General features: G+C 46.0%; 2 protein-coding genes across 3 annotated transcripts in view; one reads left to right on the plus strand and one right to left on the minus strand.

Annotated features, from left to right (window-relative positions):
* DNAJC17 (DnaJ heat shock protein family (Hsp40) member C17) overlaps positions 1-16,862 on the minus strand; it is a 37,112-nt gene extending 20,250 nt beyond the window's left edge. The window contains exon 1 of one of the 2 annotated variants that reach the window (XM_032343312.1): positions 16,710-16,855. In XM_032343312.1, coding sequence (XP_032199203.1) covers positions 16,710-16,787 — 78 coding nt within the window. In that variant the 5' untranslated portion in view covers positions 16,788-16,855. Of the gene's footprint in view, positions 1-16,709 lie in introns of both variants that reach the window. The other variant, XM_032343313.1, reaches the window with a different exon arrangement.
* A 1,892-nt stretch (positions 16,863-18,754) lies between these two features.
* Positions 18,755-23,656, plus strand: ZFYVE19 (zinc finger FYVE-type containing 19). The gene is made up of 10 exons (XM_032343311.1): positions 18,755-18,789; positions 18,997-19,112; positions 19,197-19,315; positions 19,414-19,559; positions 19,897-20,005; positions 21,581-21,790; positions 22,241-22,320; positions 22,643-22,741; positions 22,861-22,988; positions 23,069-23,656. Exons 2-10 carry the CDS (start codon positions 19,084-19,086, stop codon positions 23,145-23,147), a joined length of 999 nt encoding a protein of 332 aa, XP_032199202.1. The 5' UTR covers positions 18,755-18,789; positions 18,997-19,083; the 3' UTR covers positions 23,148-23,656.
* The last annotated feature ends 202 nt before the right edge of the window (positions 23,657-23,858 follow it).

Below are 23,858 nucleotides of genomic sequence, written 5' to 3' on the forward strand. Positions count from 1 at the left end.
GCGGGACTGGATCCCGGGACTCCGAGATTATGACCTGAGCCGAAGGCAGTTGTCCAACCAACTGAGCCACCCAGGCGTCCCCCATAAGAGACTCTTAATGTCAGAAAACAAACTGAGACCTGTACCCCTGAAACAAATAACACATTATATGTTAACAAAAAAAATCATTGCAGATAATTAAAAAAAAAAAAGAAAACAGAGATTATGCAATGCTAAGAACAGAGAGAAAAAAGAATGACATAAAATGAACAGCGTCCAAAAAATGTGAGATACCTTTAAAGACACCAACCTACAAGTAATAATATGACTCATAGATGAGGCCAAAAAAGGGAGTAGAAAATATACTCAAAGAAATCATGACTAAAAATTTCTAAAAATGTTAATCTATATATCCAGGAAGATCAAAGAATTCCAAGTACTATACATAGGAAGAGATCCATATCCTGACACATCATAGTAAAAATGCTGAGGGCCTACATCAGAAAGAAAATCTTGAGAGCAGCAAGAGAAATCATCACTTACAAGGTAAACCCATTAAGATTAACAGCAGATGTCTTATTAGGAAAAAAAAATTAAAAAGGAGTCCAGAAACAGTGGGATGATATATTCAAAGTGCTGAACAGAAAACACAAAAAGTCAACTAAAAATCTTCTCTCCTGAAAAACTACCTTTCAAAAACAAAAGCAAAATAAAACTCCCAGATGAAGAAGAAGAAGAAAAAGAAGAAGAAGGAGGAGGAGGATCATAGTGATAAGTACCTACTTTAAGAAACAGGAAACCCAGGGCTCCTGGGTGGCTTAGTCAGTTAAGCATCTGCCTTTGGCTCAGGTCATGATTCCGGGGTCCTGGGATCGAGCTCCAAATCGGGCTGCTCTGTGGGGAACCTGCTTCTCCCTCTCCCAGTCCCCCTGCTTGCTTCCCTCTCTGGCTGTCTCTCTCTCCGTCAAATAGATAAAATCTTGGGAAAAAAAAAAAAAAAGAGGGGTGCCTGGGTGCTCAGTGGGTTAAAGCCTCTGCCGTTGGCTCGGGTCCCAGGATCCTGGGATCGAGCCCCACATCAGGCTCTCTGCTTGATGGGGTGCCTGCTTCCTCCTCTCTCTCTGCCTGCCTCTCTGCCTACTTATGATCTCTGTCAAATAAATTTTAAAAACCTTAAAAAAAAAAAAGGAAAGAAGCAAGAAAGAAACAAGAAACCCTAAAGATCCACCAAAAACCTGTTGGAATAAATGAACTCAGTAAAGTTGCAGGACACAAAATCAATATACAAAAATGTATGCACTTCTATACACTAAAAGTGAACTCTCAGAAGGAGAAATTAAGGGGGTGCCTGGGTGACTCAGTCGATTATGCATCTGCCTTCCGCTCAGGTCATTATCCCAGAGTCCTGGGATCAAGTCCCACACTGGGCTCCTGCTCAACAAGAAGTCTGTTTGTCCCTCTCCCCCTGCCCTCTGCCTGTGTGCTCTCTCTTATTTATTTAAGAAAGAATAATTAAAAAACCAGTTCCACTTACAATTGCATCAAAAAGAATAAAATGCCCAGGAATACATTTAACCAAGGAGGTGAAAGAATTATATGCTAAAAACTATAAGACACTGATGAAAGAAATTGAAGATAACACAAATAAATGGAAAGATATTCTGTGTTTATGAACTGGAAGAATTAATATTGTTAAAATGTCCTTAGCACCCAAAGAAATCTGCAGATTCAGTGCAATCCCTATCACAATTCCAATGACATTTTTCATAGAAATAGATTTTTTTTAAAAGTCCTAAAATTTGTAGGAACCACAAAAGACCCCAAATAGTCAAAGTAATCTTGGAAAAGAAGAACAATGGTGGAAGAATCACACTTCCTGATTTCAAACTATATTACAAAGTTATAGTAATCAAGACAGTATGGTATTAGCATAAAAACAGACATGTAGATCAATGGAACAGAAGAGTAGAGAGCCCACAAATAAAACCCATGGTCAATTAGTTTATGACAGAGGAGCCTAGAATATATAATTGGGAAAAGAATATATAATTGGGAAAAAAAGATATATAATTACAATAAATGGTAACACTGGATAGCCACATACAGAAGAATGAAACTGGATCCCTACCTTACACCATACACAAAAATCAACTCAAAATGGAGTTGAATGTAAGACTTGAAACCATAAAACTCCTAGAAGAAAACATAGGTGGTAAGTGCCTTGACATCAGTGGAGTTGAATGTAAGACTTGAAACCATAAAACTCCTAGAAGAAAACATAGGTGGTAAGTGCCTTGACATCAGTGTTGGCAATGATCGGATTTGACACCAAAAGCAAAAGCACTAGAAGCAAAAATAAACAAATGGGACTACATCAGACTAAAAAGCTTCTGCAAAGGAAACCATCCACAAAATGAAAAGGCAACCTATCAAATGGGAGAAAATACTGGCAAATCATATATCTGACAAGGGGTTAATATGCAAGATATAAAAAGAACTCATACAATTCAACAAAAAGACAAAAACAATCTATTTTAAAAATGGGCAGAGGACCTAAATAACATTTTCCCAAAAAAAGACATACTGATGGCCAAGGGCTGCTCAACATCACTTATCATCAAGGAAATGCAAATCAGAATCACAATAAGATATCACCTCACACCTGTTAGAATGGCTGTTCTCAAAAAGACTAAAAATAGCAAGTGTTGGCGTGGATGTGGAGAAAGGGAACCCTCATGCTCTGTCAGTGTGAATGCAAATTGGTGTAGTCCCTGTGGAAAACAGTATGGAAGTTACTCAAAAAATTGAAAATACAACTACCATATGATATAGCAATCCTGCTTTTGGGTATTTCTCCAAAGGACATAAAAACATTGCAGCATTATTTACAATAACCAAGACATAGAAACAACCTGATGGACAGAAAAAGAAGATGTTGTGTGTACACACACACACACACACACACAGGACTATTATTCAGCCATAAATAAGGGAAGTTTGCCAATATGACAACATGGATGGACTTTGAGGACATCATGCTGAGTGAAATGAGTCAGACAGACAAATACTGTGTGATCTCCCTTAAGTGTGGATCTAAAAACAAACAAAAAACACAAACTCATAAATTCGGAGAACAGATCCGTGGTTGCCAGAGGTGGGAGGTGGGTGAAATGGGTAAAGGGGCTCAAAAGGTGCAAATTTCCAGTTATAAAATAAATAAGTCATGGGGATATAAAGTATAGTGTGCTGACAGTATTTAATAATACTGTATTGTATACCTGAAATTTGCTAAAGAGATCTTAAAAGTTCTTACATAAGAAAAAAAAAATGCGTAACTATGTGTGGTGATGGTTGTTAACTAGATTTGTGTTGTACATCTTACAATGTACACATGTATCAAGACATTATGTTAATGTAATATTATATGTCAATTACATCTCAATTAAAAAAGAGCGGGGCGGGGGGGCGCCTGCGTGGCTCAGTGGGTTAAAGCCTCTGCCTTCGGCTCAGGTCGTGGTCCCAGGGTCTGGGATTGAGCCCCACATCGGGCTCTCTGCTCAGCAGGGAGCCTGCTTTCCCCTCTCTCTCTCTGCCTGCCTCTCTCCCTACTTGTGATCTCTGTCTGTCAAATAAATAAATAAAATCTTTAAAAATAAAAAATTTAATGGGCGCCTGGGTGGCTCAGTGGGTTAAGCCGCTGCCTTCGGCTCAGGTCATGATCTCAGAGTCCTGGGATCGAGTCCCGCATCGGGCTCTCTGCTCAGCAGAGAGCCTGCTTCCCTCTCTCTCTCTCTCTGGCTGCCTCTCCGTCTACTTGTGATTTCTCTCTGTCAAATTAATAAATAAAATCTTTAAAAATAAAAAATAAAAAATAAATAAAAATAAAAATAAAAAAATTAAAAAAAAAGAGCAGGGATGTTCTGCTTCTTTCTACTATTCTAAGCTAGAAAGCAGCATAGTTCACTGAGAGAAAGTTCTGGAATCCAATAGATGTATTCTTAAATTTTGAATCTTCTGTATACTACTAGCATGACTTTGGACAAATTGCTGAACCTCACTCAGCCTTAGCTTCTTCATCAACAGTGTGAGGAAAGTATCCCTATACACAGGATAGTTGTGAGGATTTTAAAAAAAACCAAAACAAAAAATAGTCCACATGAAGTACCTGCCAAAAACTCAGCACTCGATATAAGTCCCAAACCTCTTGCCTATCCAATTCTGGGAGGGAGGTAAACTGTGACACCAGCCCATAATAATGCCAAGCTGACAGCAATTCCAGGGACGGATGTGAGTCCATGGTGGGCTAGGTCAGCCCAATTTGAATTCTCAAGATGGAGAGGGCTGGCTTCAAGTCTGCTGGGGGTGTGGTTCTAAAGTACAATCCTTGGTTAGCCCCTGGAGGCTCTGAAATAGTCTCATTCAAAGAGTAGAGGGCAGAGTAGGTAGCCTGAGATCTTCTAAGAGTAGCTATGAACCAAAACCCAGCTGGCCTAGGAATGCTGGTCAAGTGTGTCTGTCCTGATTAACTAGTTATTACTATTTTTAGTTGTTAAGCCTACTCTGGGCAGGGCCCATTCCTGGGTTTTAGCCTGGAAGGCCAGTTTTGACTTTGAACCAGCTGGCCTGGAGTTCGGTGTTTTGTGTTACAAACTGGATTCCCAGCTTTGCCCAGCGTTCCAAAGTGACTGCTGCCTAAAGAATTTCTCATCATATAAACACAACTATCCTGAAGCAGGACTTTGAAAAAGCTTCCGGTGGGCGCCTGGGTGGCTCAGTGGGTTAAGCCGCTGCCTTCGGCTCAGGTCATGATCTCAGCGTCCTGGGATCGAGTACCGCATCGGGCTCTCTGCTCAGCGGGGAGCCTGCTTCCCTCTCTCTCTCTCTGCCTGCCTCTCCGACTACTTGTGATTTCTCTCTGTCAAATAAATAAATAAAATCTTTAAAAAAAAAAAAAAAAGAAAAAAAGAAAAAGCTTCCGGTGTCAATATTGTTTATGAAATAATCCTGCCTTGTTAGCAGCTCAGGAGGCTGGATTCAGGGCAGAAAGATGCAAATATGTTCCTTAACTATGATAAAGTTGGGAAGGAAGAGGGCTTTCAGAAGAAACAGAGAGACCCTATTTGCAATGGTATGGGGTAAAGCTAGGACTCTAATCCCACCCAACCTCCACGAAACTGAGTCTGCAAGTCCCAGATCACTAAGGCAGAAGCCAGATCACAACATCCTGAAGCCACCTCAGGATGTTGCCAAAGGCTGGGGCACCTGGCTGGCTCAGCCTGTGGAGAGAGTGACTATTCATTTCAGGGTTGTGGGTTTGAGCCCCATGCTGGGTGTAGAGAGTACTTAAAAATAAATCTTTAGGGGCGCCTGGGTGGCTCAGACAGTTAAGCTTCTGACTCTTGATTTCAGCTCAGGTGATGATCTCAGGGTGGTGAGATGGAGCCCCCAGGTGGGCACAGTGCTGGGCATGGAGCCTGCTTAGGATTTTCTCTCTCCCTCTCTCCTTCTGCCCCACACTCGCTCTAAGAAAATAAAATAAAATATATTTTTAAAAAAAGAAGAAGAAGATATTGCCAAAGGCTACTGGAGATTGACTTAACACTTGTGGTTTTCTTTCTTTTCCTGTGGGACGCCCCTAAGTCCCTGGCCTCCCTAGCACTTGGAAACATTCATTTGCATTTCTTGAGACTTCACAGAGGGGAGGAGCCAGGTGACTGTTGACTGGCTTCCTACCCAACGTCCCCTGCACAGACCATGGTTTTTCAGAAGACCAGGTTGTCTCCAAGGCCCAATTCCAGAAAGACAAAGATCTCAGATGAACAGAAGCTCCAGGAGGACTTTAAATTCCAATTTGCACAAGTGTAGTCTTTCTCCTGACATCTTTCTAAGAAGCTATTGCCTCGTCACTCCCTTTCTCCATCCTAGGACACTACTTGAGTTTAGTCTGACTTCCATGTCCCTAGATTATCATCCAGAACATAAACTACTGAATAATGCAACACATTCAGGCACCACTGAAGGCAAAGAGTCAGGCTTGTCCTATGCTTCCCTAAGAGGCAATGATTAAGGTCATTCCACTCTTTGTATAGTTTTCCCATCTCTTCCCTAGTCAGTCTCTACTAGTCGGTGCCAAATGCCAGCACTTCCCTCAAAGTGCCTCTTCTAATCCACTGTTTCTTTTCTGGTTTGGTCTGGAAAAACAGATAAACTGTTTTGGTGCTTTTGTTTTTTTCTTTTTTTTTAAGATTTTTAATTTTTAAGTAATCTCTATACCCCATGAGGAACTCGAACTCACAACCCTAAGATCGAGAGTTGCATGCTATACCGAATGAACCAGGCAGGTGCCCCAACTGTTTTGGTCCTTTTAAAATAATTTTATAATTTTTTAAATTAAAAAAAATTAATTAAAAGCACTTATTTTTTCAGGGGTGCCTGGGCGGCTCGGTTGGTTAAATGTCTGATTTTGGCTCAGGTCATGATCTCAGGGTCCTGGGATCCAGCCCTGCGTTGGACTCCATGATCAGCAGGGTATCTGCTTGTCCCTCTCCCTCTGCCTCTCCCCCTGCTCATGCATGCTTTCTTTTAAATAAATTAATAAAATCTTTAAAAAATTTTTTCATTTTACAATTGTTATATTTATCTACAAATGAGGGCCCACAGGAATAGGAAAGGGTGAGGGTTTCCCTTACAGAAAAGGGAACGTGCTTTATGGGCCAGGGAGTTTTGTTTATCCCCAGGGCCTAGAACAGTGCACTGAACAGGACCTGGCACTCAGTAGGCACACAATAAATACCTATTGAATGAAAGGGCCAAACATCCATTTGCTCTCAACCAATACACGAAGAGAACTCAACTCTCTCAGTTACTTCAGGGCCATGGAGGAGTAGAAGTGAGTGCTGTCCTGACCCTGGGACACCGTACTACTATTTCACAATTTTCCCTTCCACCTGCAAACCCCGACTCTTGAGAAACCAAGTTTGAAAAAGGGGAAAAAAATCACTAGAGTAGACTGTCAGAACCACAATGGGAACTGAATGTTATCCCCCAGAACTCACATCACAGAGGGGAATATTGAATCATGAATTACCCTCCACCCAGCCTTTCCCAGAGGCTCCATAACTGGTTCTGCCACTTGTAGCAACCTGAGCCCAGAGCAGGGGAGTGGGTTGGGAAGTGGGTCTCCCACCATCTCCACTGGGCTTTGTGCCAGGGACACAGCAGGGCCTCTGACAATCCACCGGACTCCAGTTTCGCCTCTTGAGGGTAATGAAAGCCTGACTCACTCAAAAAAAGCAAGGCACTAAGGGGTCCCATAAATGTAAAATAGTCATCATTAACTTAAAAGAAAGGTGCCCTACAAAGAAGAGATCATTATTTTCTTTTAAAGGCTGCTGTCCCTTCTTATAATAAAACCTGGAACCAGGTAAGTAAGTGGTACAGGTAATTAAGCCCAGTTCTCAGACTCAGAGGCCAGACTCAGATCCAGAAGACAGATAAGAGAACCACTCTGTATGACAACAGGTACTAAAAGAACAAACCATACAGGTGAATCAGCTAGAAGACCATTATCAGGTCTGGGTGCAGGAAGGAGAACAGTCAGTGATCACGGCCCAGGCAGTAATTTAATTTCTCCCCAAGACTCGGCGAGGCAGACATCATCTCCTCATCCCTGCCCCAGCTGGAACACCACAGGTTAAGCGACTGCCTTGTGTCACAAGCAGGAAGTAATCCATAGAGCCCTGGGCACTTATGCAGAAGTCTCCTCTGCCTGACATACTGGGCATTTTCCTTCCTGACAGCCTGTGGCCCACCCTGCAACAGTACTGCTGAGGAATCCCCAAGTTCCTGCTCACTACAGAAACTGCCCTGCTCCTAAGGCTCGTTACCAGCAGGGTGCCAGCTGCCCCCCAACACCAGCCCTCTCAGGTCTATGCTCCCAAATGTGAGCCAGCTAGTGGTACTGAGATGATTCCGGGGGAACTCAGACCTCATGCCAATATCTTTCTCAGGTTGCTAACCATGGCCCATCACCCAGACTCAGTGACCTATACAGCCTAGAACAACTGGGACTGGGCACAGGGCCTGACCTGCTTCTCTCCCCAAATGATGCCCTTATGCCACCTTTGGATCTAGGTTCTTGAACCATCCCTGTGGTTACTCTTCAGCTCCTTACATCCCTCAGGCTCTTGTCTATGGGTTCCCCCGTTTCTTTAGCCCTCCCAGCACTCCCTCCTGGGCCTCAACCCCTGCCTTGCCATTCTTCTCAGCCCACTTCCCCAAACCAGCCACCCACCTGGAGCCCCATCTACAGCCCCACCAACTCCCTCCCATTCTTACCCTAAGCATCCCTGTGTCAGGCTCAGACTCCAAAATCTTTGCGCACCTGCTTCCCTCATATTGTAGACTCTTACCCCTCACATCTGCCAGGTATCTTGGATCTGGCTGCTCTAAACTTTTCCCCACTGCCTGCGGTCACCCTCAACCCCTGGAGACTTGGGTCCCCAGCCCCAAAGCTGTTCTCTCTGCCCCATCTCTGCCATTTTTCAGGGTGAGAACTTCTCTCTAGGCCTTGGTATTTCCAACATCTCATTCATTTCTTTTTTCCCCATAAAAACAAGTTTATCTTAGTAGAAATAAGTGAGTCAATTTAAAGAAAATAATAATAACTAGATAACAGTACTCAGGAATAGCAAAAATTGGGAAAGCAACTATAGAGATGGAGACTATTTTGTTTTTGTTTTTTAAGATTTATTTATCAGGGTGCCTGGGTAAGCTCAGCATCTGACTCTTGGTTGCGATTCAGATCATGATCTCAGAGTCCCAGGATCAAGCCCAAGTCAGGCTCCACACTCGGCGGAGAGCCTGCTTGAGATTCTCTCCCCTTCCTCTGCCCTTCTCCCAGCTTGCCCTCTCTCTCTTTTTCTCTTTCTCTCAGGAGGAGCAGAGACAGAGAATTTGAAGCAGACTCTCCACTGGGCCACCCAGATACCTCTTTTTGTTTAAGATTTACTTTTAAATAATCTCTGCACCCAAAGTGGGGCTCGAACTTATGACCCCAAGATCAAGAGTCCCACGCTCTACAAACTGAGCCAGCCAGCCATCCCTGGATGCCGCATATTTTGAATGCTGCCTTAGCTTAAATGAAAACTGCACTGTGGTAGTTTGAACACACATTTTAAAGTACTCCCTCAGGCTGTCTTGATCAGCTTAATACTTGCCAGTATTTACTGACAAGTTTACCCGGGCTGGGCAGCTTTACTCAGAGGCAAACCTCCTTGTGTCACAGACGAAGTCATGAGGTTCTCTGAGGCTCATAGACCCATCTCTTATTGCCCTAACCACTCCTGAAGTGTGGGTCATGAAGAAAGTTCTGAAAGAGAAGTGGTAAATTGGGGTTTGGGCAAGCACTCTGCATTTATTAGCTACCTTATGCTGGGCAAATCAATTAAACTTTTGAGTCTTAGTTTTCTCATCTATAAATTGGACCTAATAGTCCTTGCCTATCTCACAGGCCTGTCTTGAAGATCACATCAAATGAGGTAATTTATGTGAAAGCACTCTGGTGTCATATGAATGTGAGGTATTATCTTGAATGCTAATGAGTAACTTGCAGCTTATAAACACGTATGAATCATTCCTTTTGACTTAACAGGCAGCCAAGTAACTTCAAATATCCAGAGCTCCAGCCAGACAACAAAACCCAGGAGTCAGTTAACCATCAGAGAGATGCTGGGAAGACTTGGGATCTACTCCTGGGATGGCCCAGTGCTAGTCATTAGTGAACGAGTGACTGCCATCAAGAGAAACCAGGCTCAGTGCCCAACCTCAAGGCCTCAAAGCCTTGGTCTGGAAGTAAGAAGCTTTGGGAAAGCCTCCTGTTGAAGACAGCAGACTGAGCCAGGAACACCTCAAATCCAGCAATGGTTCCCAGATGCCCACAGAATCAATCCAACCACTGTGACGCCTAGAGGTCCAAGGATACCACATTTTTCAGATTGATCTCCTGCCATATCTTCAACACTCCCTAGGCAACTGCCCCATTTCTTGTCATGCCAGGCATTTTGACTTCTATACCTACATGCTCCTGTTCCCTGAAGCCCTTCTCTATCCTCTGTTCTCAAAGACTCCTCTCAAAGTCTCAAAGACTTAATTCTGGAAGAAAGAATGTTGGTGTATCCCCTTCTAGAGTATAACAGAAATATGGAGTTTAAATAAAGGTATTAGCTAGCATACAAGAAAAATAGCCTTTTCCTTAAAATAACTTACATGCTATAATTTAACATCTTTTCCTGAAAATGTCGATATTAAGTGTCCTTGGTAGTTTTCCTGGTAAACAGACTTAAAATCTGAGTCTTGAAAGAGTTCATCAAAATGCATTTTCAAGCACCTGGCTTCATCAAGTACAACTTGCCAAGATACAGTGAGTTACATACCCTTCAAAGGGCATCAAATGAAAAGTAAGGCTATAACAGACAACAAAGACCTGTGTCAGCTGTACAGAAGTGGGAAGAATATTAAACTGGGGCACCAATCTGGGTCTGATGCTTACTCTCTGGGTGATGTCAAGCAAGTTCCATAACCTCCCTGGACCTGAATCCTCCCATCTATAAAACAAAGAGAGTCAACGACTGTGAAGATCCCTGCTGCGATATATTCTTTTCTCTCCTCAAGGTCTTGCACAAAAACATCTCCTCAGGGAAGTCTTCCCTGATCCTGCCATTGACTCATACCTTCTTGATTCCCACAGCATTTTCCTTAAATACTTTAATGGAACCTCTTTCATTCTACCTCAACATCCATTTTTCACTATGCTAAGTGAGCTGGCAGAAAGCAAACTGATGTGTTATTCAGCTCTAAACCCCAGGATGCCCACATGATAACTTGTCTTGGTGGTATATTCCCCTCTCCTGTAGATCTGAACTGAACAGTGGACTCTGCTGATCCTCAGTTTTGTTTTACCTGATTCCCCACGTCCTCTCTACCCGGACTGCTGCAATAATCACTGAGCCAGCACTGGCCTGTCAGGACTGGAATAAGCAGAAGGGCTGAGGGGTGGAGGGCACCTTTGACATGAGTTGTGGTAAATGTGTATTTGACTTTAGTGCTTACAGTGTAAGGAAGGTGGAAGGGCAATGTTAACAGCAAGAGCTAACATACAGTGAGTATTCACTCTGGCCAGGTGCCACGTTAAATGCTTGACCTGGATCAAGTCTCATAATAACGCTGGCAGGGAGGGATGGCCATCATTCCCATTTTGGAGACAGGGAAGCCAAGGCACACAGAGGTAAAATATTTGATCAACGTAACAACTAGGTAAGTCATGGAGTCAATGATTTATAATGACTTTGGAGTCAAAGTCCACTTTCCTAACTATCACTGCCAGTAAGTACAAAGGTGGTGATTAAAGCACATTTAAAATTCTCAACATTGCTTGATGCTCTGTATTATAATTTCCATCCACCTTCCACACAAGGTAGATGTAACGAACAACAATTCTTGACCTTCCTTGTTAAGATTGGTTAGAAAAATTGTTACTTTCTATATCAAGTTACACTCTCTAAGGAATCATCATCTGAGTAGAAAGCATCAAATTCTAGAATCATCAACTTTAACCTCTGAGTTCCAAAATGATGGGCCATAGGAACAAGGGATGGAGAAGGTGGAAACAGGCAAGATGGGGCAATGCTACAGGGACTGCTCTCTTCACATCTGCATCCCTAGCACCAGACTCAGGCTGACTCATGGTAGGCACTTCATCAAAGTGTGTGGAATCAGATGTTTGTGGGGAATGTTTCCACGCTCCTCTGAAACACACGTGGAGAATAAGAAAGGAAATAAAAAAGAAACAGGGAGAACACTGTAAAGTTTGATTTGATAAAGGTCCAATGTTCTGGGCAGGGCATGGAGCACATAGCACAGAAGACTGGGGCAAGGGCTGCAAGCAGAGAGACGGGCAATTCTCCCAAGTGGTGAGAGTGTAAGTTGGTACTACCTCTCTGAAAGACAACCTCGGAAAAGATTTTAGGGATGCCTAGCTGGCCAGTCGGTAGAACATACATCTCTTGATCTCAGGGTTGTTGAGTTCCAGCCCCATGCTGGGTGTAGAGATTACTTAAAAAAATATCTTGGGATGTCCGACATCAGGCTCCTTGCTCAGCGGAGAACCTGCTTCTCTCCTTCTGCCTGCCATTCCCCTATTTGTGCTCTCTCTCTCTCTGACAAATAATATATAAATAAAATCTTAAAAATAAATAAATAAAATTTTTAAAATATATACATATTTAGATAAAAAAATAAAAAGGAAGGAAATACTGATAAATGCAACAACATGGTTGAAACTTGAGAAAACTGTTAAGCAAAAAAAGGCAGACACAAAAGAACAAAGATATGATATTTGTACATTCACTTACATGAGGTACATAGAATAGTCAAGTTCACAGAGAAAAGAAGTAGAATAGTAGGGAAGGAAATAGGGAGTTAATGTTTAATGCTATGGAATTTCAGTGTGGGATGATGGAAAAGTTCTGGAGATGGACAGTGGTGACTGTTGTACAATAATGGGTATGTACTAAATGCCACTGGAATTGTGCACTCAAAAAGGGTTAAGATTGTAAATTTTATGTTATGCATATTTCAGCACAATTTTTTAAAAAGTCACAGGAGGACTGAGATGGCAAGAGCTTAGTGAGCGAGGGAAGGATGACAGGGAACATGAAGGAAAGGTAACATGGGCCCTACAGGCCAGGGAAGGCCTTCAGGTTTTCTTTCTTTCTTTCTTTCTTTCAAGATTTATTTGAGAGAAAGGGAGACAGAGAAGGAGCACAAGTATGGCGTAGGCAGGAAGGAAAGAGAGAAGTACGCTCCCTGCTGGGGCTCGGTCCCAGGACCCCAGGATCATGACCTGAGTGGAAGGCAGACGCTAACTGACTGAGCCACCCAGACGCCCCTGATTCACATTTTTAAAGGCTCACTCTGGCTGCTGTATGAAGAGGCTTAAGGTGGCAAGACAGAACTGGAAAAAGGGCCAGAAGGCCACTGCAGTCACCCAGGTAATTCCGGAGATTAATTCAGAATCTCTTGAAGGTTTCTAAATGGCATTAATCATGATGTACTCTTCATCTTGACAGAGAAGATGGGGGCCTTTCCCAGGACAGAGCCCTGCTCCAACAGAGACTGAGTGAGTGCGTGAGTGGGAAGGGGGAGCACACATGCACACAGGCACACACAATGGCACGTGCCCATGCGCAGGTAAGAATAAGGGGTTCACTGCTTCAGGTTCTAGCAAGGAACTGAATTCCCAGGGCATGATCCTCTCCCTAGGAGCACTTCCACACCAAATCTTGGTCTTTAATTCAAGGCTTTTCTATATAGGAGATAATACCTGCATATTTCCTCTGAGGCTGGAATGGGAACAAAAATCTCTACCTAGGAAATGCTGAGCCTCTAAATTTCCACCAATGGTGGTGTTTAGCCCACTTCTGGGCCTCCTAGGTTTGTTACACCAGGACGATGGCAGAGGGGGAAGTTTCATGTGCAGAAAGGTGGAGCTGACCTTGCCCCTAACTCTAATAGGGGTAGGCAAACTTTTTCCATAAAAGGCCAAAAATTTTAGAAGGCCAAATATGGTCTTTGTCAAACAATCTTCTTTGTGCTGGTTTTGGTTTGGTTTGATTAGTTGGTTGTTTTCATCATAAAATATATATAACAGGGGTGCCTGGGTGGCTCAGTCAATTGAGCCTCTGGCTCTTGACTTTGGCTCAGGTCATGATCTCAGGGTCATGACACTGAGCCCTGTGTCAGGCAAGCATGGAGCATGCTTGGGATTCTCTCTCTCCTTCTCTCTGTCCCTCCCCCCCACAACTCATCCTCTCCTTCTCTCTCTCTCTAAAAAAAAAAAAAATGTGTGTGTGTGTACACACACACACATATATAAATGTTTTAATTTAAAAAATAAAATATTTTAATTTTTTAATAAAAATAAAATATTTTAATTTTAAAAATAAAATATTTTAATTTTTTAATAAAAATTTTAATTAAAAAATAAAATACGGGGCGCCTGGGTGGCTCAGTGAGTTAAAGCCTCTGCCTTCAGCTCAGGTCATGATCCCAGGGTCCTGGGAACGAGCCCCACATCGGGCTCTCTGCTCAGCAGGGAGCCTGCTTCCCTTCCTCTCTCTCTCTCTGCCTGCTTCTCTGCCTACTTGTGATCTCTGTCTGTCAAATAAATAAATAAAATCTAAAAAAAAAAAATCTAAAAAAAAAATAAAATATATGTAACATAAAAGTTACCGTTTTAGCCATTTTTAAATTTTCTTTCTTTTTTTTTGTAGTGAGAGAGGGCTCAAGAGCAGAAGGGTGAGAGGCTGGAGGGAGAGGGGGAGAGAGAATCTTAAGCAAGCTCCATGACCAGCACAAAGCCCCGATGTGGGGCTCCATCTCACAACCCTGAGATCATAACCTGAGTGGAAATCAAGAGTCACATGCTTAACCAACTGAGTCACCCAGGCCCTCCACCATTTTAACCACTTTTAAGTGTACAGTTCTGTGGCATTAAGCACATTCACATTAGCATGTAACCAACACTGCAATTAGTCTCCAGAACTTTTTACATCCTGTAAAACCAAAACTCTGTAGCAGTTAAACATTAATTCCTCATTCCACCTCCACCTTCCAGCCCGTGGCAACCACCATTCTACTTTCTATCTCAGGAATCTGACTACTCAAAGAACCTCATATAAAAGGAAACTCACATAAGAAATGGTGGACAGTTGGGTTGCTCCCACCTTTTAGCTATTATGAATAATGCCACTATGAACATGGGTGTACAAGTATCTATTTAAGTCTCTTTCAATTCTTTTGGACATAAACACAGACGCAAAACTGCTGAATCGTATGATAATTCTGTGTTTAATTTTTTTGAGGACTCAACGCACTGTTTTCCACAGCAGATGCATCCACCACTAACAGTGCACAAGCTTTCCAATTTCTCCACATCTTTGTCCATACCTGAAACTTTCTGTGTTTGGTTTGTTTTTTTTTTTTTTAGTAATAGCCATTGTAATGGGTATAAAGTGGTATCTTATTGTGGTTTTGCCTTGTATTTACCTAATGATTAGCGGTACTGAACATCTTTTCAAGTACTTACTGGCCATTTATATATCCTCTTAAGGAATTTACTATGTTCTCCATTATTTTACAGTTGTGCCTCGCCTACTGACAAGTAGGAACAGCACCTTTTACCCTTTATAAACCGCCTTCTCACATATCCTTATCTCACCTGAGTGAAAACTGGATACTGGCCTGCTTAGACCTTGGTCTCTTGTCTAGACAATGACCTCACCCAACTCCCTTAGTAGCAGCTCATCTACCCACCCCCACCTCTGAGTGATAGACACATCAACAGCTCCCAACCTCCGTCCTCGATTCCTCCTTCTCGATTTCAGGGTTCCAACACACAGGCAGGATTTGATGCAAAATGTCCAAAATAATTTCTATTAATGAAGTACATATTAAAAAGTTTAGAAATGGGCGCCTGGGTGGCTCAGTGGGTTAAGCTGCTGCCTTCAGCTCAGGTCATGATCTCAGGGTCCTGGGATCGAGTCCCGCGTCGGGCTCTCTGCTCAGCAGGGAGCCTGCTTCCCTCTCTCTCTCTCTCTGCCTGCCTCTCCGACTACTTGTGATTTCTCTCTGTCAAATAAATAAATAAAATCTTAAAAAAAAAAAAGTTTACAAATGTAGAGCATTCAGAATAGTGCCCAGCACATAGGAAGCACTATATAGGTGTTAGGCATTATTAATATTAAATTTTAAGAGTTATGAGACAGGTCTAGCAGATGCTTTTGGTGCTTTGTACACATCAATGGCCAACTTCTGATTTCAGCTGCAGCTACAGGAAACAGTGATGTGCAGGCTGACAGCATCTCTTCTCCCAGGACCCTACTGATCTTGCCCAGAGCTTCCTCTTCTCATAAGCTCACACAGCTCATGAAGTACAGGGACATTCGAAGGCATTAACTTTCATCTGATGAATTATTCGCTTCCCTTTCCTACACTGCTACAACCTCCACCGTTATCCAGGGGATGATAACATAAATCCTAATTACAGCTTGATCAGTTAGAATCCCACTCCCTGGCACCTTTATCAACACCTTCCCGTGGAATTTCAGGCCCCTTCGCTTCTGATCCTCCCGCTTTGAGCTCACTAGCACATTTTCAGAAGGCAACAATGGGCTGTGCTGGAAAACAGATGGCAGAATTACAGGTCACACTGCCAAGAAAGGGATGGCAAGGGAGGGCAGGAGCCTTGAGACAGGGCTTTTTTCCGCCCTAGGCTTAAGCGGAGTTAAGTCAGCCTTCAAGGGGTGACCGTAAGAAGTAGCTCAAGGGAGAAAAGGCAAAAGCAGACTCATAGGCTGACACTGCGCAGGCGCAGGGAGGGGACTGGGGTTCCCTCTCAGGCTCACCCAGCTACCTCTTCTAGGCAAAAGCCAGAGGGAGAGCACCGTACCCAGCGCTAGAAGCCTCCCTTCTGGGTACCCCAACTCCTCATAAGGCTCTCAAACCATCCAGGAAACGTCTGGGAAACCACCTTCTGAGGCTGTCGGGCCGTCCCTCATTCCCCGCTTAGGGCCCGCGGGAACCTGTAAAGCGGCTGCCAGCGCTGGCGAGGCGCCAGGAGAGAAAGGGCCACCAGGCCGGTCGGATTCGGCCCTCCTCGCCACGGTTCTCACCTCTTTGTCCGCCGCTTTCTCCTCGATACCTAGCAGCGCATACAGGTCCATCTGTAAGAGCTCCTTGGCCACCGCCATGGTTCCAATCCTGAGGGGATTCGTACTACAACTCCCAAGAGCCTAAGCGTGCGTAGGGATTCTCCAGGTCCGTCGCCGGATACGGGCCGAGTGGCGCTTAGCCCCCTGGGAAATGTGTTCTGGCTCAGGCTTGACTGTCTCTGAGGGAAGGGAGCAGCCGCGAATGAACTACGCTTCCCAGCGGCCACCGCGCCGCCGCGGCCGCTCTACGGCTAGAGTGGCCGAACGCGATTTTGCTGCAGGAGGCCGCAGCAAGCCCGCGCGAGGGGGCGTGGGACGGGGGCGGAGCTTAGTGAAACTCGGAGGGTCCCGGGACCTCGCGGGAGCGATCTCTGAGCTCTGTGGAACCTGTGGTGCCTCGCCGGCCACTGGAATGGAGAGTAGGTGCTACGGATGCGCTGTCAAGTTTACCCTCTTCAAGAAGGAGGCGAGTCTTCTCCCCGCGGGCTAGAGGGCCAGGGAGGATGTGGAGTGGAGGGAAAGCACAGGACTTGAAGTCCGTAGGCTTGGTTTTATGGCCCTTTTCCAGCTGTGTGGTTTTGATGAAGTCACTGAACCTGAGTTTCCATTTCTGTAAAATGGGCTTAACGCTCCCTCGCTGTCGGGGTTGACATGAAGGTCCAGAGAGGTGCTGGAGGTGAAAGTGCCCTATAAACTGTAGAGCAAGCTCCTGTCCTTTCTAGAAAGGTAGGCTTTTCTGTCCACCAAGTGTAATATGCAGCTGTTTCCTTCCCTCCACCCTGCTCCTCTGCAGCCCAGTCTTAGTTACTATCCTGTGACCACCCATCGCACTATGCCCGTTACTCCCTTTGCTCTCAAACCTTCACCGTCGTGCAGCCTGCCCTTCCCAGGTTTCTTGAGTTAAATTACTGCCCTTCTTCTGCTCCCGGAGCACCATGGCAAAGTCTCGTTCTCTGCACCGGCCCCTAAGTTCTCCAGGTAAACTATAGGCTTCCTCTGCTCACTTGTGACCAGGAGATAGAAACCAGATTGGATGAATGAATAGCAGTAGGAATGCAGATCTGTGTAGCACTTAGAAATCTGGGTTTTGGAATCAGGGTGGTCAGGGTTCAGATTTGAGCTCTGCTGTCTCATTCATGGAATGACCTTGGTTTGGACAAGTCATGTAACCCCTCTGACCCCATCTAAGATAGGAATAATAATGGTGGTCATCAGGATTAAGTAAAGTAGTGTGTATAAATTATATGGATTATATCAGATGATGAATATTAAGTACTGAACTTAGTGCCTGGCACACAGTAAGTGCTTAATAAATAGAGGCTATTGTTATCCCATACTGAAGCCAAGCCACCCTTCATCTCTGCTGAGGCAGAAAAGCAGGGACTCTCTACTCTCTGATACTCCTTTGTTGAAGAGTTAGTGACTTGCAGCATGTAGTTTTTCCTGTTTGTTTTCTACACCCCAGCATCAGGGAATTGAAGACAAGAGATGAAAGCATGGGAATTTTGCATAAAGCTTTATTTGATTGAATAAATCCACTCCTCTCTCTCCCCAGGCCTTAGGGGCCCCACTGCTCATCCTCCTCCCAGCAGTTGTCACAACTTCAGTGCCTTCCCTCTCTGTGTGCTTGCAGAGTCACAGGGAGGAGCCTGCAGGGGAGGGTGAGAGATGGAACCTCCTACTTCATGTTTCTTGTAGTATGGCTGTAAGAACTGTGGCCGGGCCTTCTGTTCTGGCTGCCTTAGCTTCAGTGCAGTGGTGCCTCGGACTGGGAATACCCAACAGAAAGTCTGCAAGCAGTGCCACGAGGTCTTGACCAGGTGAGAAGTTGACATGGGCAAGGGTTTAGTCAAGCGTGGTACCAGTTGGCTGGCCAGCCCACACAGCTTTGTGCTCTGTGGCTAGAGATCAGCTCAGGAAGTATTTGGGGTAGGAGGCATTGACTGGCTGATGGCGGGACTTCTGATACCAGATTTCTTCCCTATAGAGGGTCATCTCCTGCCAATGCTTCCAAGTGGTCACCACCTCAGAACTACAAGAAGTAAGTGCTGAACGGACAGAGACAAATAGGGATGGGAAAAAGACAAAGGAGCCATAGGGCAGGACTCTCCTCCCACCCTCTAGATCAAATGAGCACAGGGTCAAGAGAATGTCATATCTCAGCCTCCTGATGCCCTTTTGGGGCATCAGACAGTAGCTTCTCAGCCCTCGCCCCAAAAACATTTCTTGGTAAACCTTGTCCTCTCAGTCAGACCCTCTGATTGGTCAGCTGGATTGGGCTGCAGGGTGACATGAATGAGGCCCACAGAATATTATCCACTGGAGTCCTCCCTGGATGCCTAGAAGTGATTTGAATGGGAAATGGTGAGTGGGTGCCTTCACCCCTCCCTTCTGCATTCTTCAATCTCATTCTTCAATCTTCAATTCTCATATCTCATACACTACCAGGCGTGTGGCTGCCTTGGAAGCCAAGCAGAAGCCCGGCACTCCCCAGAGCCAGGGACCGATCCATCAAGACCAAGTTATCGCTGAGCGCCTAGCACGGCTCCGCCAACAGAACAAGCCCAGTGAGTGGGGGCAGACCGGGTGACCTAAAAGAACCATCCAGACCTCCTGGGACTAGGATTCCTTGGGATCTTACAGGGCTTCTCCCTACCACTTTCAGAGTCAGTGGCCTCGCAGGCGGAGATAGAAGCCAGGCTAGCTGCGCTGAGGGATGAACCCCGGGGTTCCATCCCTTCCACCCAAGAAATGGAGGCACGGCTTGCTGCACTGCAGGGCAGAGTTCCACCTTCTCAGACCCCCCAGCTTGTGAGTTCTTGGGGGGTACAGGGGTCCTAGGATAAGGACCTTGCAGAAGCCCAGATACATGTATGCTTATGTACTTTGTAGAAGTTGGCAAAACCTACCCACCCCAACCTCATGATCCTCAGGCCTGCTTCGAGGCCAAAGAACCAGGGACAAGCAGCATGATGGGATGAGACAGGAAAAAATGGCCAAATCTATTCAATTACGTGGGCCCTGGATTAGTTCCCTTTTCCTGAGCTTTGGAAACGTCAGCATCCACCCCAACCTAGACTGTTCTGTGCCTTACGGCGTTGCTTTTCCCCTTGCCCTGCTCCCCACTGAAGTTCTTTCCTCTGAGCAGGCACATCAGCCACCAGACACCAGGACCCAAGCCCAGCAGGCACAGGATCTGCTGACAGAGCTGGCAGCACAAGTGGCTATTGATGAGAGCTGTCAACGAGGAGGCCCAGGTAACTTCTCCACCTGGGTCCCCCAGGGACCTGCCCCCCACTCTTTCCCCAAGTAGGATGGGCTCTGCTGCCCACCCTCTGGGACACACATATAAATCAGAGAACAATCAACATTGTAAATTATGGTTTACTCGAATAGGAGCCAGTGTAAGCCTCGCAGATGAGTGTGTGGGCTTTCGAATCAGAGAGTGATTTCTTATTCTACCACTTAAACTAGCTCTGTGACCCTGGGAAAGTTATATGACCTAAGTCTCGCTAGCCTCGTCTATAAAATGGAAGTATATGTAGTAAAACCCACCTCATGGGGAAATCACAAGAATTAAGTGAGCTAATCTAATAAGCACTTAACACCCCGCCTGGTTCATAGTAGGTGGTCAACAAATGTTCTCTGCAATGAAGATGATGATGATATGGATGACAAATAGTCTACTTAAATTTAATTAAAATTCAGTGAAATTTGGGGCACCTGGGTGGCTCAGTCAGGTAAGCGTCTGACTCTTGATCTCAGTTTAGATCTTGATCTCAGGGTTGTGAGTTTGAACCCTGCTTCAGGCTCCACACTGCACATGAAGCCTACTTTAAAAAAAAAAAAAAAAAACCTAATAATAATTAAATGAAATTTAAAACTCAGTTCCTCCATGGTACCAGCCGCATTTCAGATGCTATTGAATGACAATCTTGGGCAGCACAAATACAATGATATAGAACATTTCTGTTATTACACAAAATCCTATTGGAAAAAATTCCAAATGCTTCAGAGCAGGAGTTCTTAACCAGGGATGATTTCCCGGGGATGATTATCTGAAGACCCTCTGGTCACAGCTTAGAGGGTGCCACTGGCACCTAGCAAGCAAAGGCTAGGGATACTGTCCAACATCTACAAAGTGCCTGGGACAGTCCCCACATCAGAATTGTCCTGTCCAAAAGAGCAGTGAACCAAGATTGAGAAGCTCTGCTTTAGAGACATAATCTCATTGAATAGCCTCCATAATCTTATACATACTCTTATTATCCATATTTTATAAACAAAACGAAGGCCTGGTGAGCTTAAGGAACTTGACCGAGGTCACAGGTATTATGTGGCAGTGCTGGGAGTTGAGCTCAAAGCTGTCTGATTTTGAACCTCTTCCTCTGAAACGCTAAGCTCAAGGGGACAGTGTCAGGGCCACACCCATTCGGTTAGAATTCTTCCTGCCTCCTACCACAGAAAAGCGCATCCTCTCTCATGTCCTCTCTGCTGCCCTCTGGAAATACTCATGCCAGCCTGTAAGGCAGGAAACTGGCTGAGTAGCTTAGCATTTCCATATCCTCATCTTTTTGGCCAACATGTAAAAATATCAGGAGTGGGGATGGATATAGTTGGGAAAAAAACATTTCGAGGATTACTAGTATTTTACATTTGGAAAAATGGAGGAAAGATTGATTTTATTGGTAATATAAACCACAGGAGCTAATTCTGAGCAAAAAGCTAGTAATCTATGGTTTTTAAAAAAGAAGTTGAGAAACAGGCTCATTGGCTTCTGATGAGAGATCTTGGAATGACTCTTGCCTCCCTGACTGCTTCTCTCCTCCCAGCTGCCTCTGTCCAGAATGACCTCAACCAACCTGGCCCAGGGGGCCAGAGCGCTAATTCCAAGGGGCAGGCCACCTGGTCCCTGGAAGAGGAGAAGAGCAGGCTGCTGGCCGAGGCAGCAGTCGAGCTGCGGGAAGAGAACACGAGGCAGGAGAGGATCCTGGCCCTCGCCAAGCGCCTGGCTGTGTTGCGGGGCGAGGACCCTGATAAAGGTAGAGGCTGGGAAGCAGCAGCTCACTCATGTCCATCAAGCAGCCCCCACCCCCCCACACACACACCTCCACGCCACCCTCTACAAAATGGTGACTACTGGCCATGCTGGGTCAGATGCTGGGAATTCCTGTGCCCAGGGGTCTACTAAGCTCTGCCCAGAGCCTCAAGGAAGGTACTGGGGAGAAAGAGTAGAAAAGGAGTACATAGGAGCCATCAGGGGCCCGGGACCCCCAGTCCCTTCAGATGCAAAGTCTTCTGTTCCCGTCCGCCAGCCCTGCAGGGTGGGGCATGGAAGGGCAGGATGTGATCAGTGGCAACAGAGGCTGCCTAGCTCTGGAACAAGTGCCACTGGAAAGCAAACCAGCTCCTGGGGGGCAAAAGTACAGCTGCTCAGGCGAACTCTCTCCATGTTACTCGTCCTCTCCTGCTCCTGTCATTCCTTTTTCAAGTGACCCTCCAGGACTATCGCCTCCCAGACAGTGACGATGAGGAGGACGAGGAGAAGGCCATCCAGAGAGTCCTGCAGCAGGTGGGCCCTGCCTGACCCACCTGACCAGCCCTTGTCCTGTTCCTGTCTCACTGTGCCAGCGCCCCACCTGGCCCCATTCACCCTGCCTCTGCTCTCTGCTGAGTGGCCAGTCTGCAGCTCCGGTTTCCCCTGGGGCCCCCTCTGTCTCTGTGACCCAGACCTGCCTACTGGCCCCTGGATATAGGGTATCAACCGCCACTGGCAAAAGATAAAGGGAGATGGGTTGAGAAGCTAAGGCCACAGAGCACAGAAATCCTCTTGTGGAAGAGAGTCAGGGTCTAGTCCTGAAAGAGGGAGCTGTACCTATTCGCTTTGCCCACAGCTCACCGAAGAAGCTGCCCTGGATGAGGCAAGTGGCTTTAACATCCCTGTGGAGCCCACTCTTCGAGCCCAGGCCCAGTCCTGCAGGGTAGAGCCTGAGGTGAGAAAAGCACCCACCCCAGCCGCCACCACAGCCTCCCTCCCTGACTGGCCAGCCGCTTCTGCAGCAGTCCCCCACACACCTTCCTTCTTTCCCCCATCCCTCTTCGGTCCTGGCAGGCCCAGGCCATGGCCGCCCAGCCGGAGGCTGAGGATGAGGAGCTCCCCTGGTGCTGCATCTGCAATGAAGATGCCACCTTGCGCTGTGCTGGCTGTGATGGGGACCTCTACTGTGCCCGCTGCTTCCGGTGAGTATGGCTGGAATGTTCTGTTGCACTGGGAGACGTCAAGGACCACCCGTGATCCCTAACCTGTCTCTGCTCCGCAGGGAAGGCCATGATGCCTTTGAAATTAAAGAGCACCAGACATCTCCCTACTGCCCACCTCGCACAGGCCGAGAGCACTGAGGAAACCAGGCAGGCAAGCCCACCGGCAGTGGTGCAGGCTGGTGTGCCCACCCCTGGGCCCAGCCTCGGGGCGCCCCATGGGAGAGTGAGTCAGGCTAGCCTGCTCCTGGATACGCCCCTTCCTGAGCCTCAATGTCCCCGGAAGAAGGAAGCATTTTCCATTCAAGGTGGTAACTGGGGGAAGCCAGAAGGAAGGCAGAAGTCAGGAGCCCACCACCAGCCGGGCCTGGACTGGGAGTGAGGCGTGGTAGGGAAAAGACGAGACTGTATCTAAAGGCGATGAACCTTGAAACTTGCTCAAGGGCCCAGGACCCTTCCCTGGCACTTAGCGGATCTAATAAAAAATGTTGATGTCTTAGGCCCAGCACCTCTCCTCTCCAGAACCCTGTGAGTTCTGAGCCTCAGCCCCTGGAGAGGTGGCAAGAACAGGATTTCCACTCAAAGTGCAGTCCTGGGGGCGCTTGGGTGGCTCAGCGGGTTAAGCCTCTACCTTTGGCTCAGGTGATGATCTCAGGGTCCTGGGATCGAGCCCCACATCAGTCTCTCTGCTCAGCGGGGAGCCTGCTTCCCCCTCTCTCTCTGCCTACTGTTCTGCCTACTTGTGGTTTCTCTCTCTGTCAAATAAATAAATAAAATCTTAAAAAAAAAAAGTGCAGTCCTGTGGAGTACGGAAAAAGGTAGGACGACCCTGCAGGCTTCTCTAGGCAGGAA

The sequence above is a fragment of the Mustela erminea genome, chromosome 5 (genome assembly GCF_009829155.1).
Source record: "Mustela erminea isolate mMusErm1 chromosome 5, mMusErm1.Pri, whole genome shotgun sequence".
Classification (NCBI taxonomy): Eukaryota; Metazoa; Chordata; class Mammalia; order Carnivora; family Mustelidae; genus Mustela; species Mustela erminea.

Bases quoted from the DNA above. Each gene is read 5' to 3' on its own strand.
- ZFYVE19 (XM_032343311.1), top strand. From the start codon at position 19,084: ATGCCTAGAAGTGATTTGAATGGGAAATG. The intron at 20,006-21,580 runs GTAACTTCTCCA...CTCTCCTCCCAG, and splicing joins CTGTCAACGAGGAGGCCCAG to CTGCCTCTGTCCAGAATGAC. The intron at 22,989-23,068 runs GTGAGTATGGCT...TCTGCTCCGCAG, and splicing joins TACTGTGCCCGCTGCTTCCG to GGAAGGCCATGATGCCTTTG.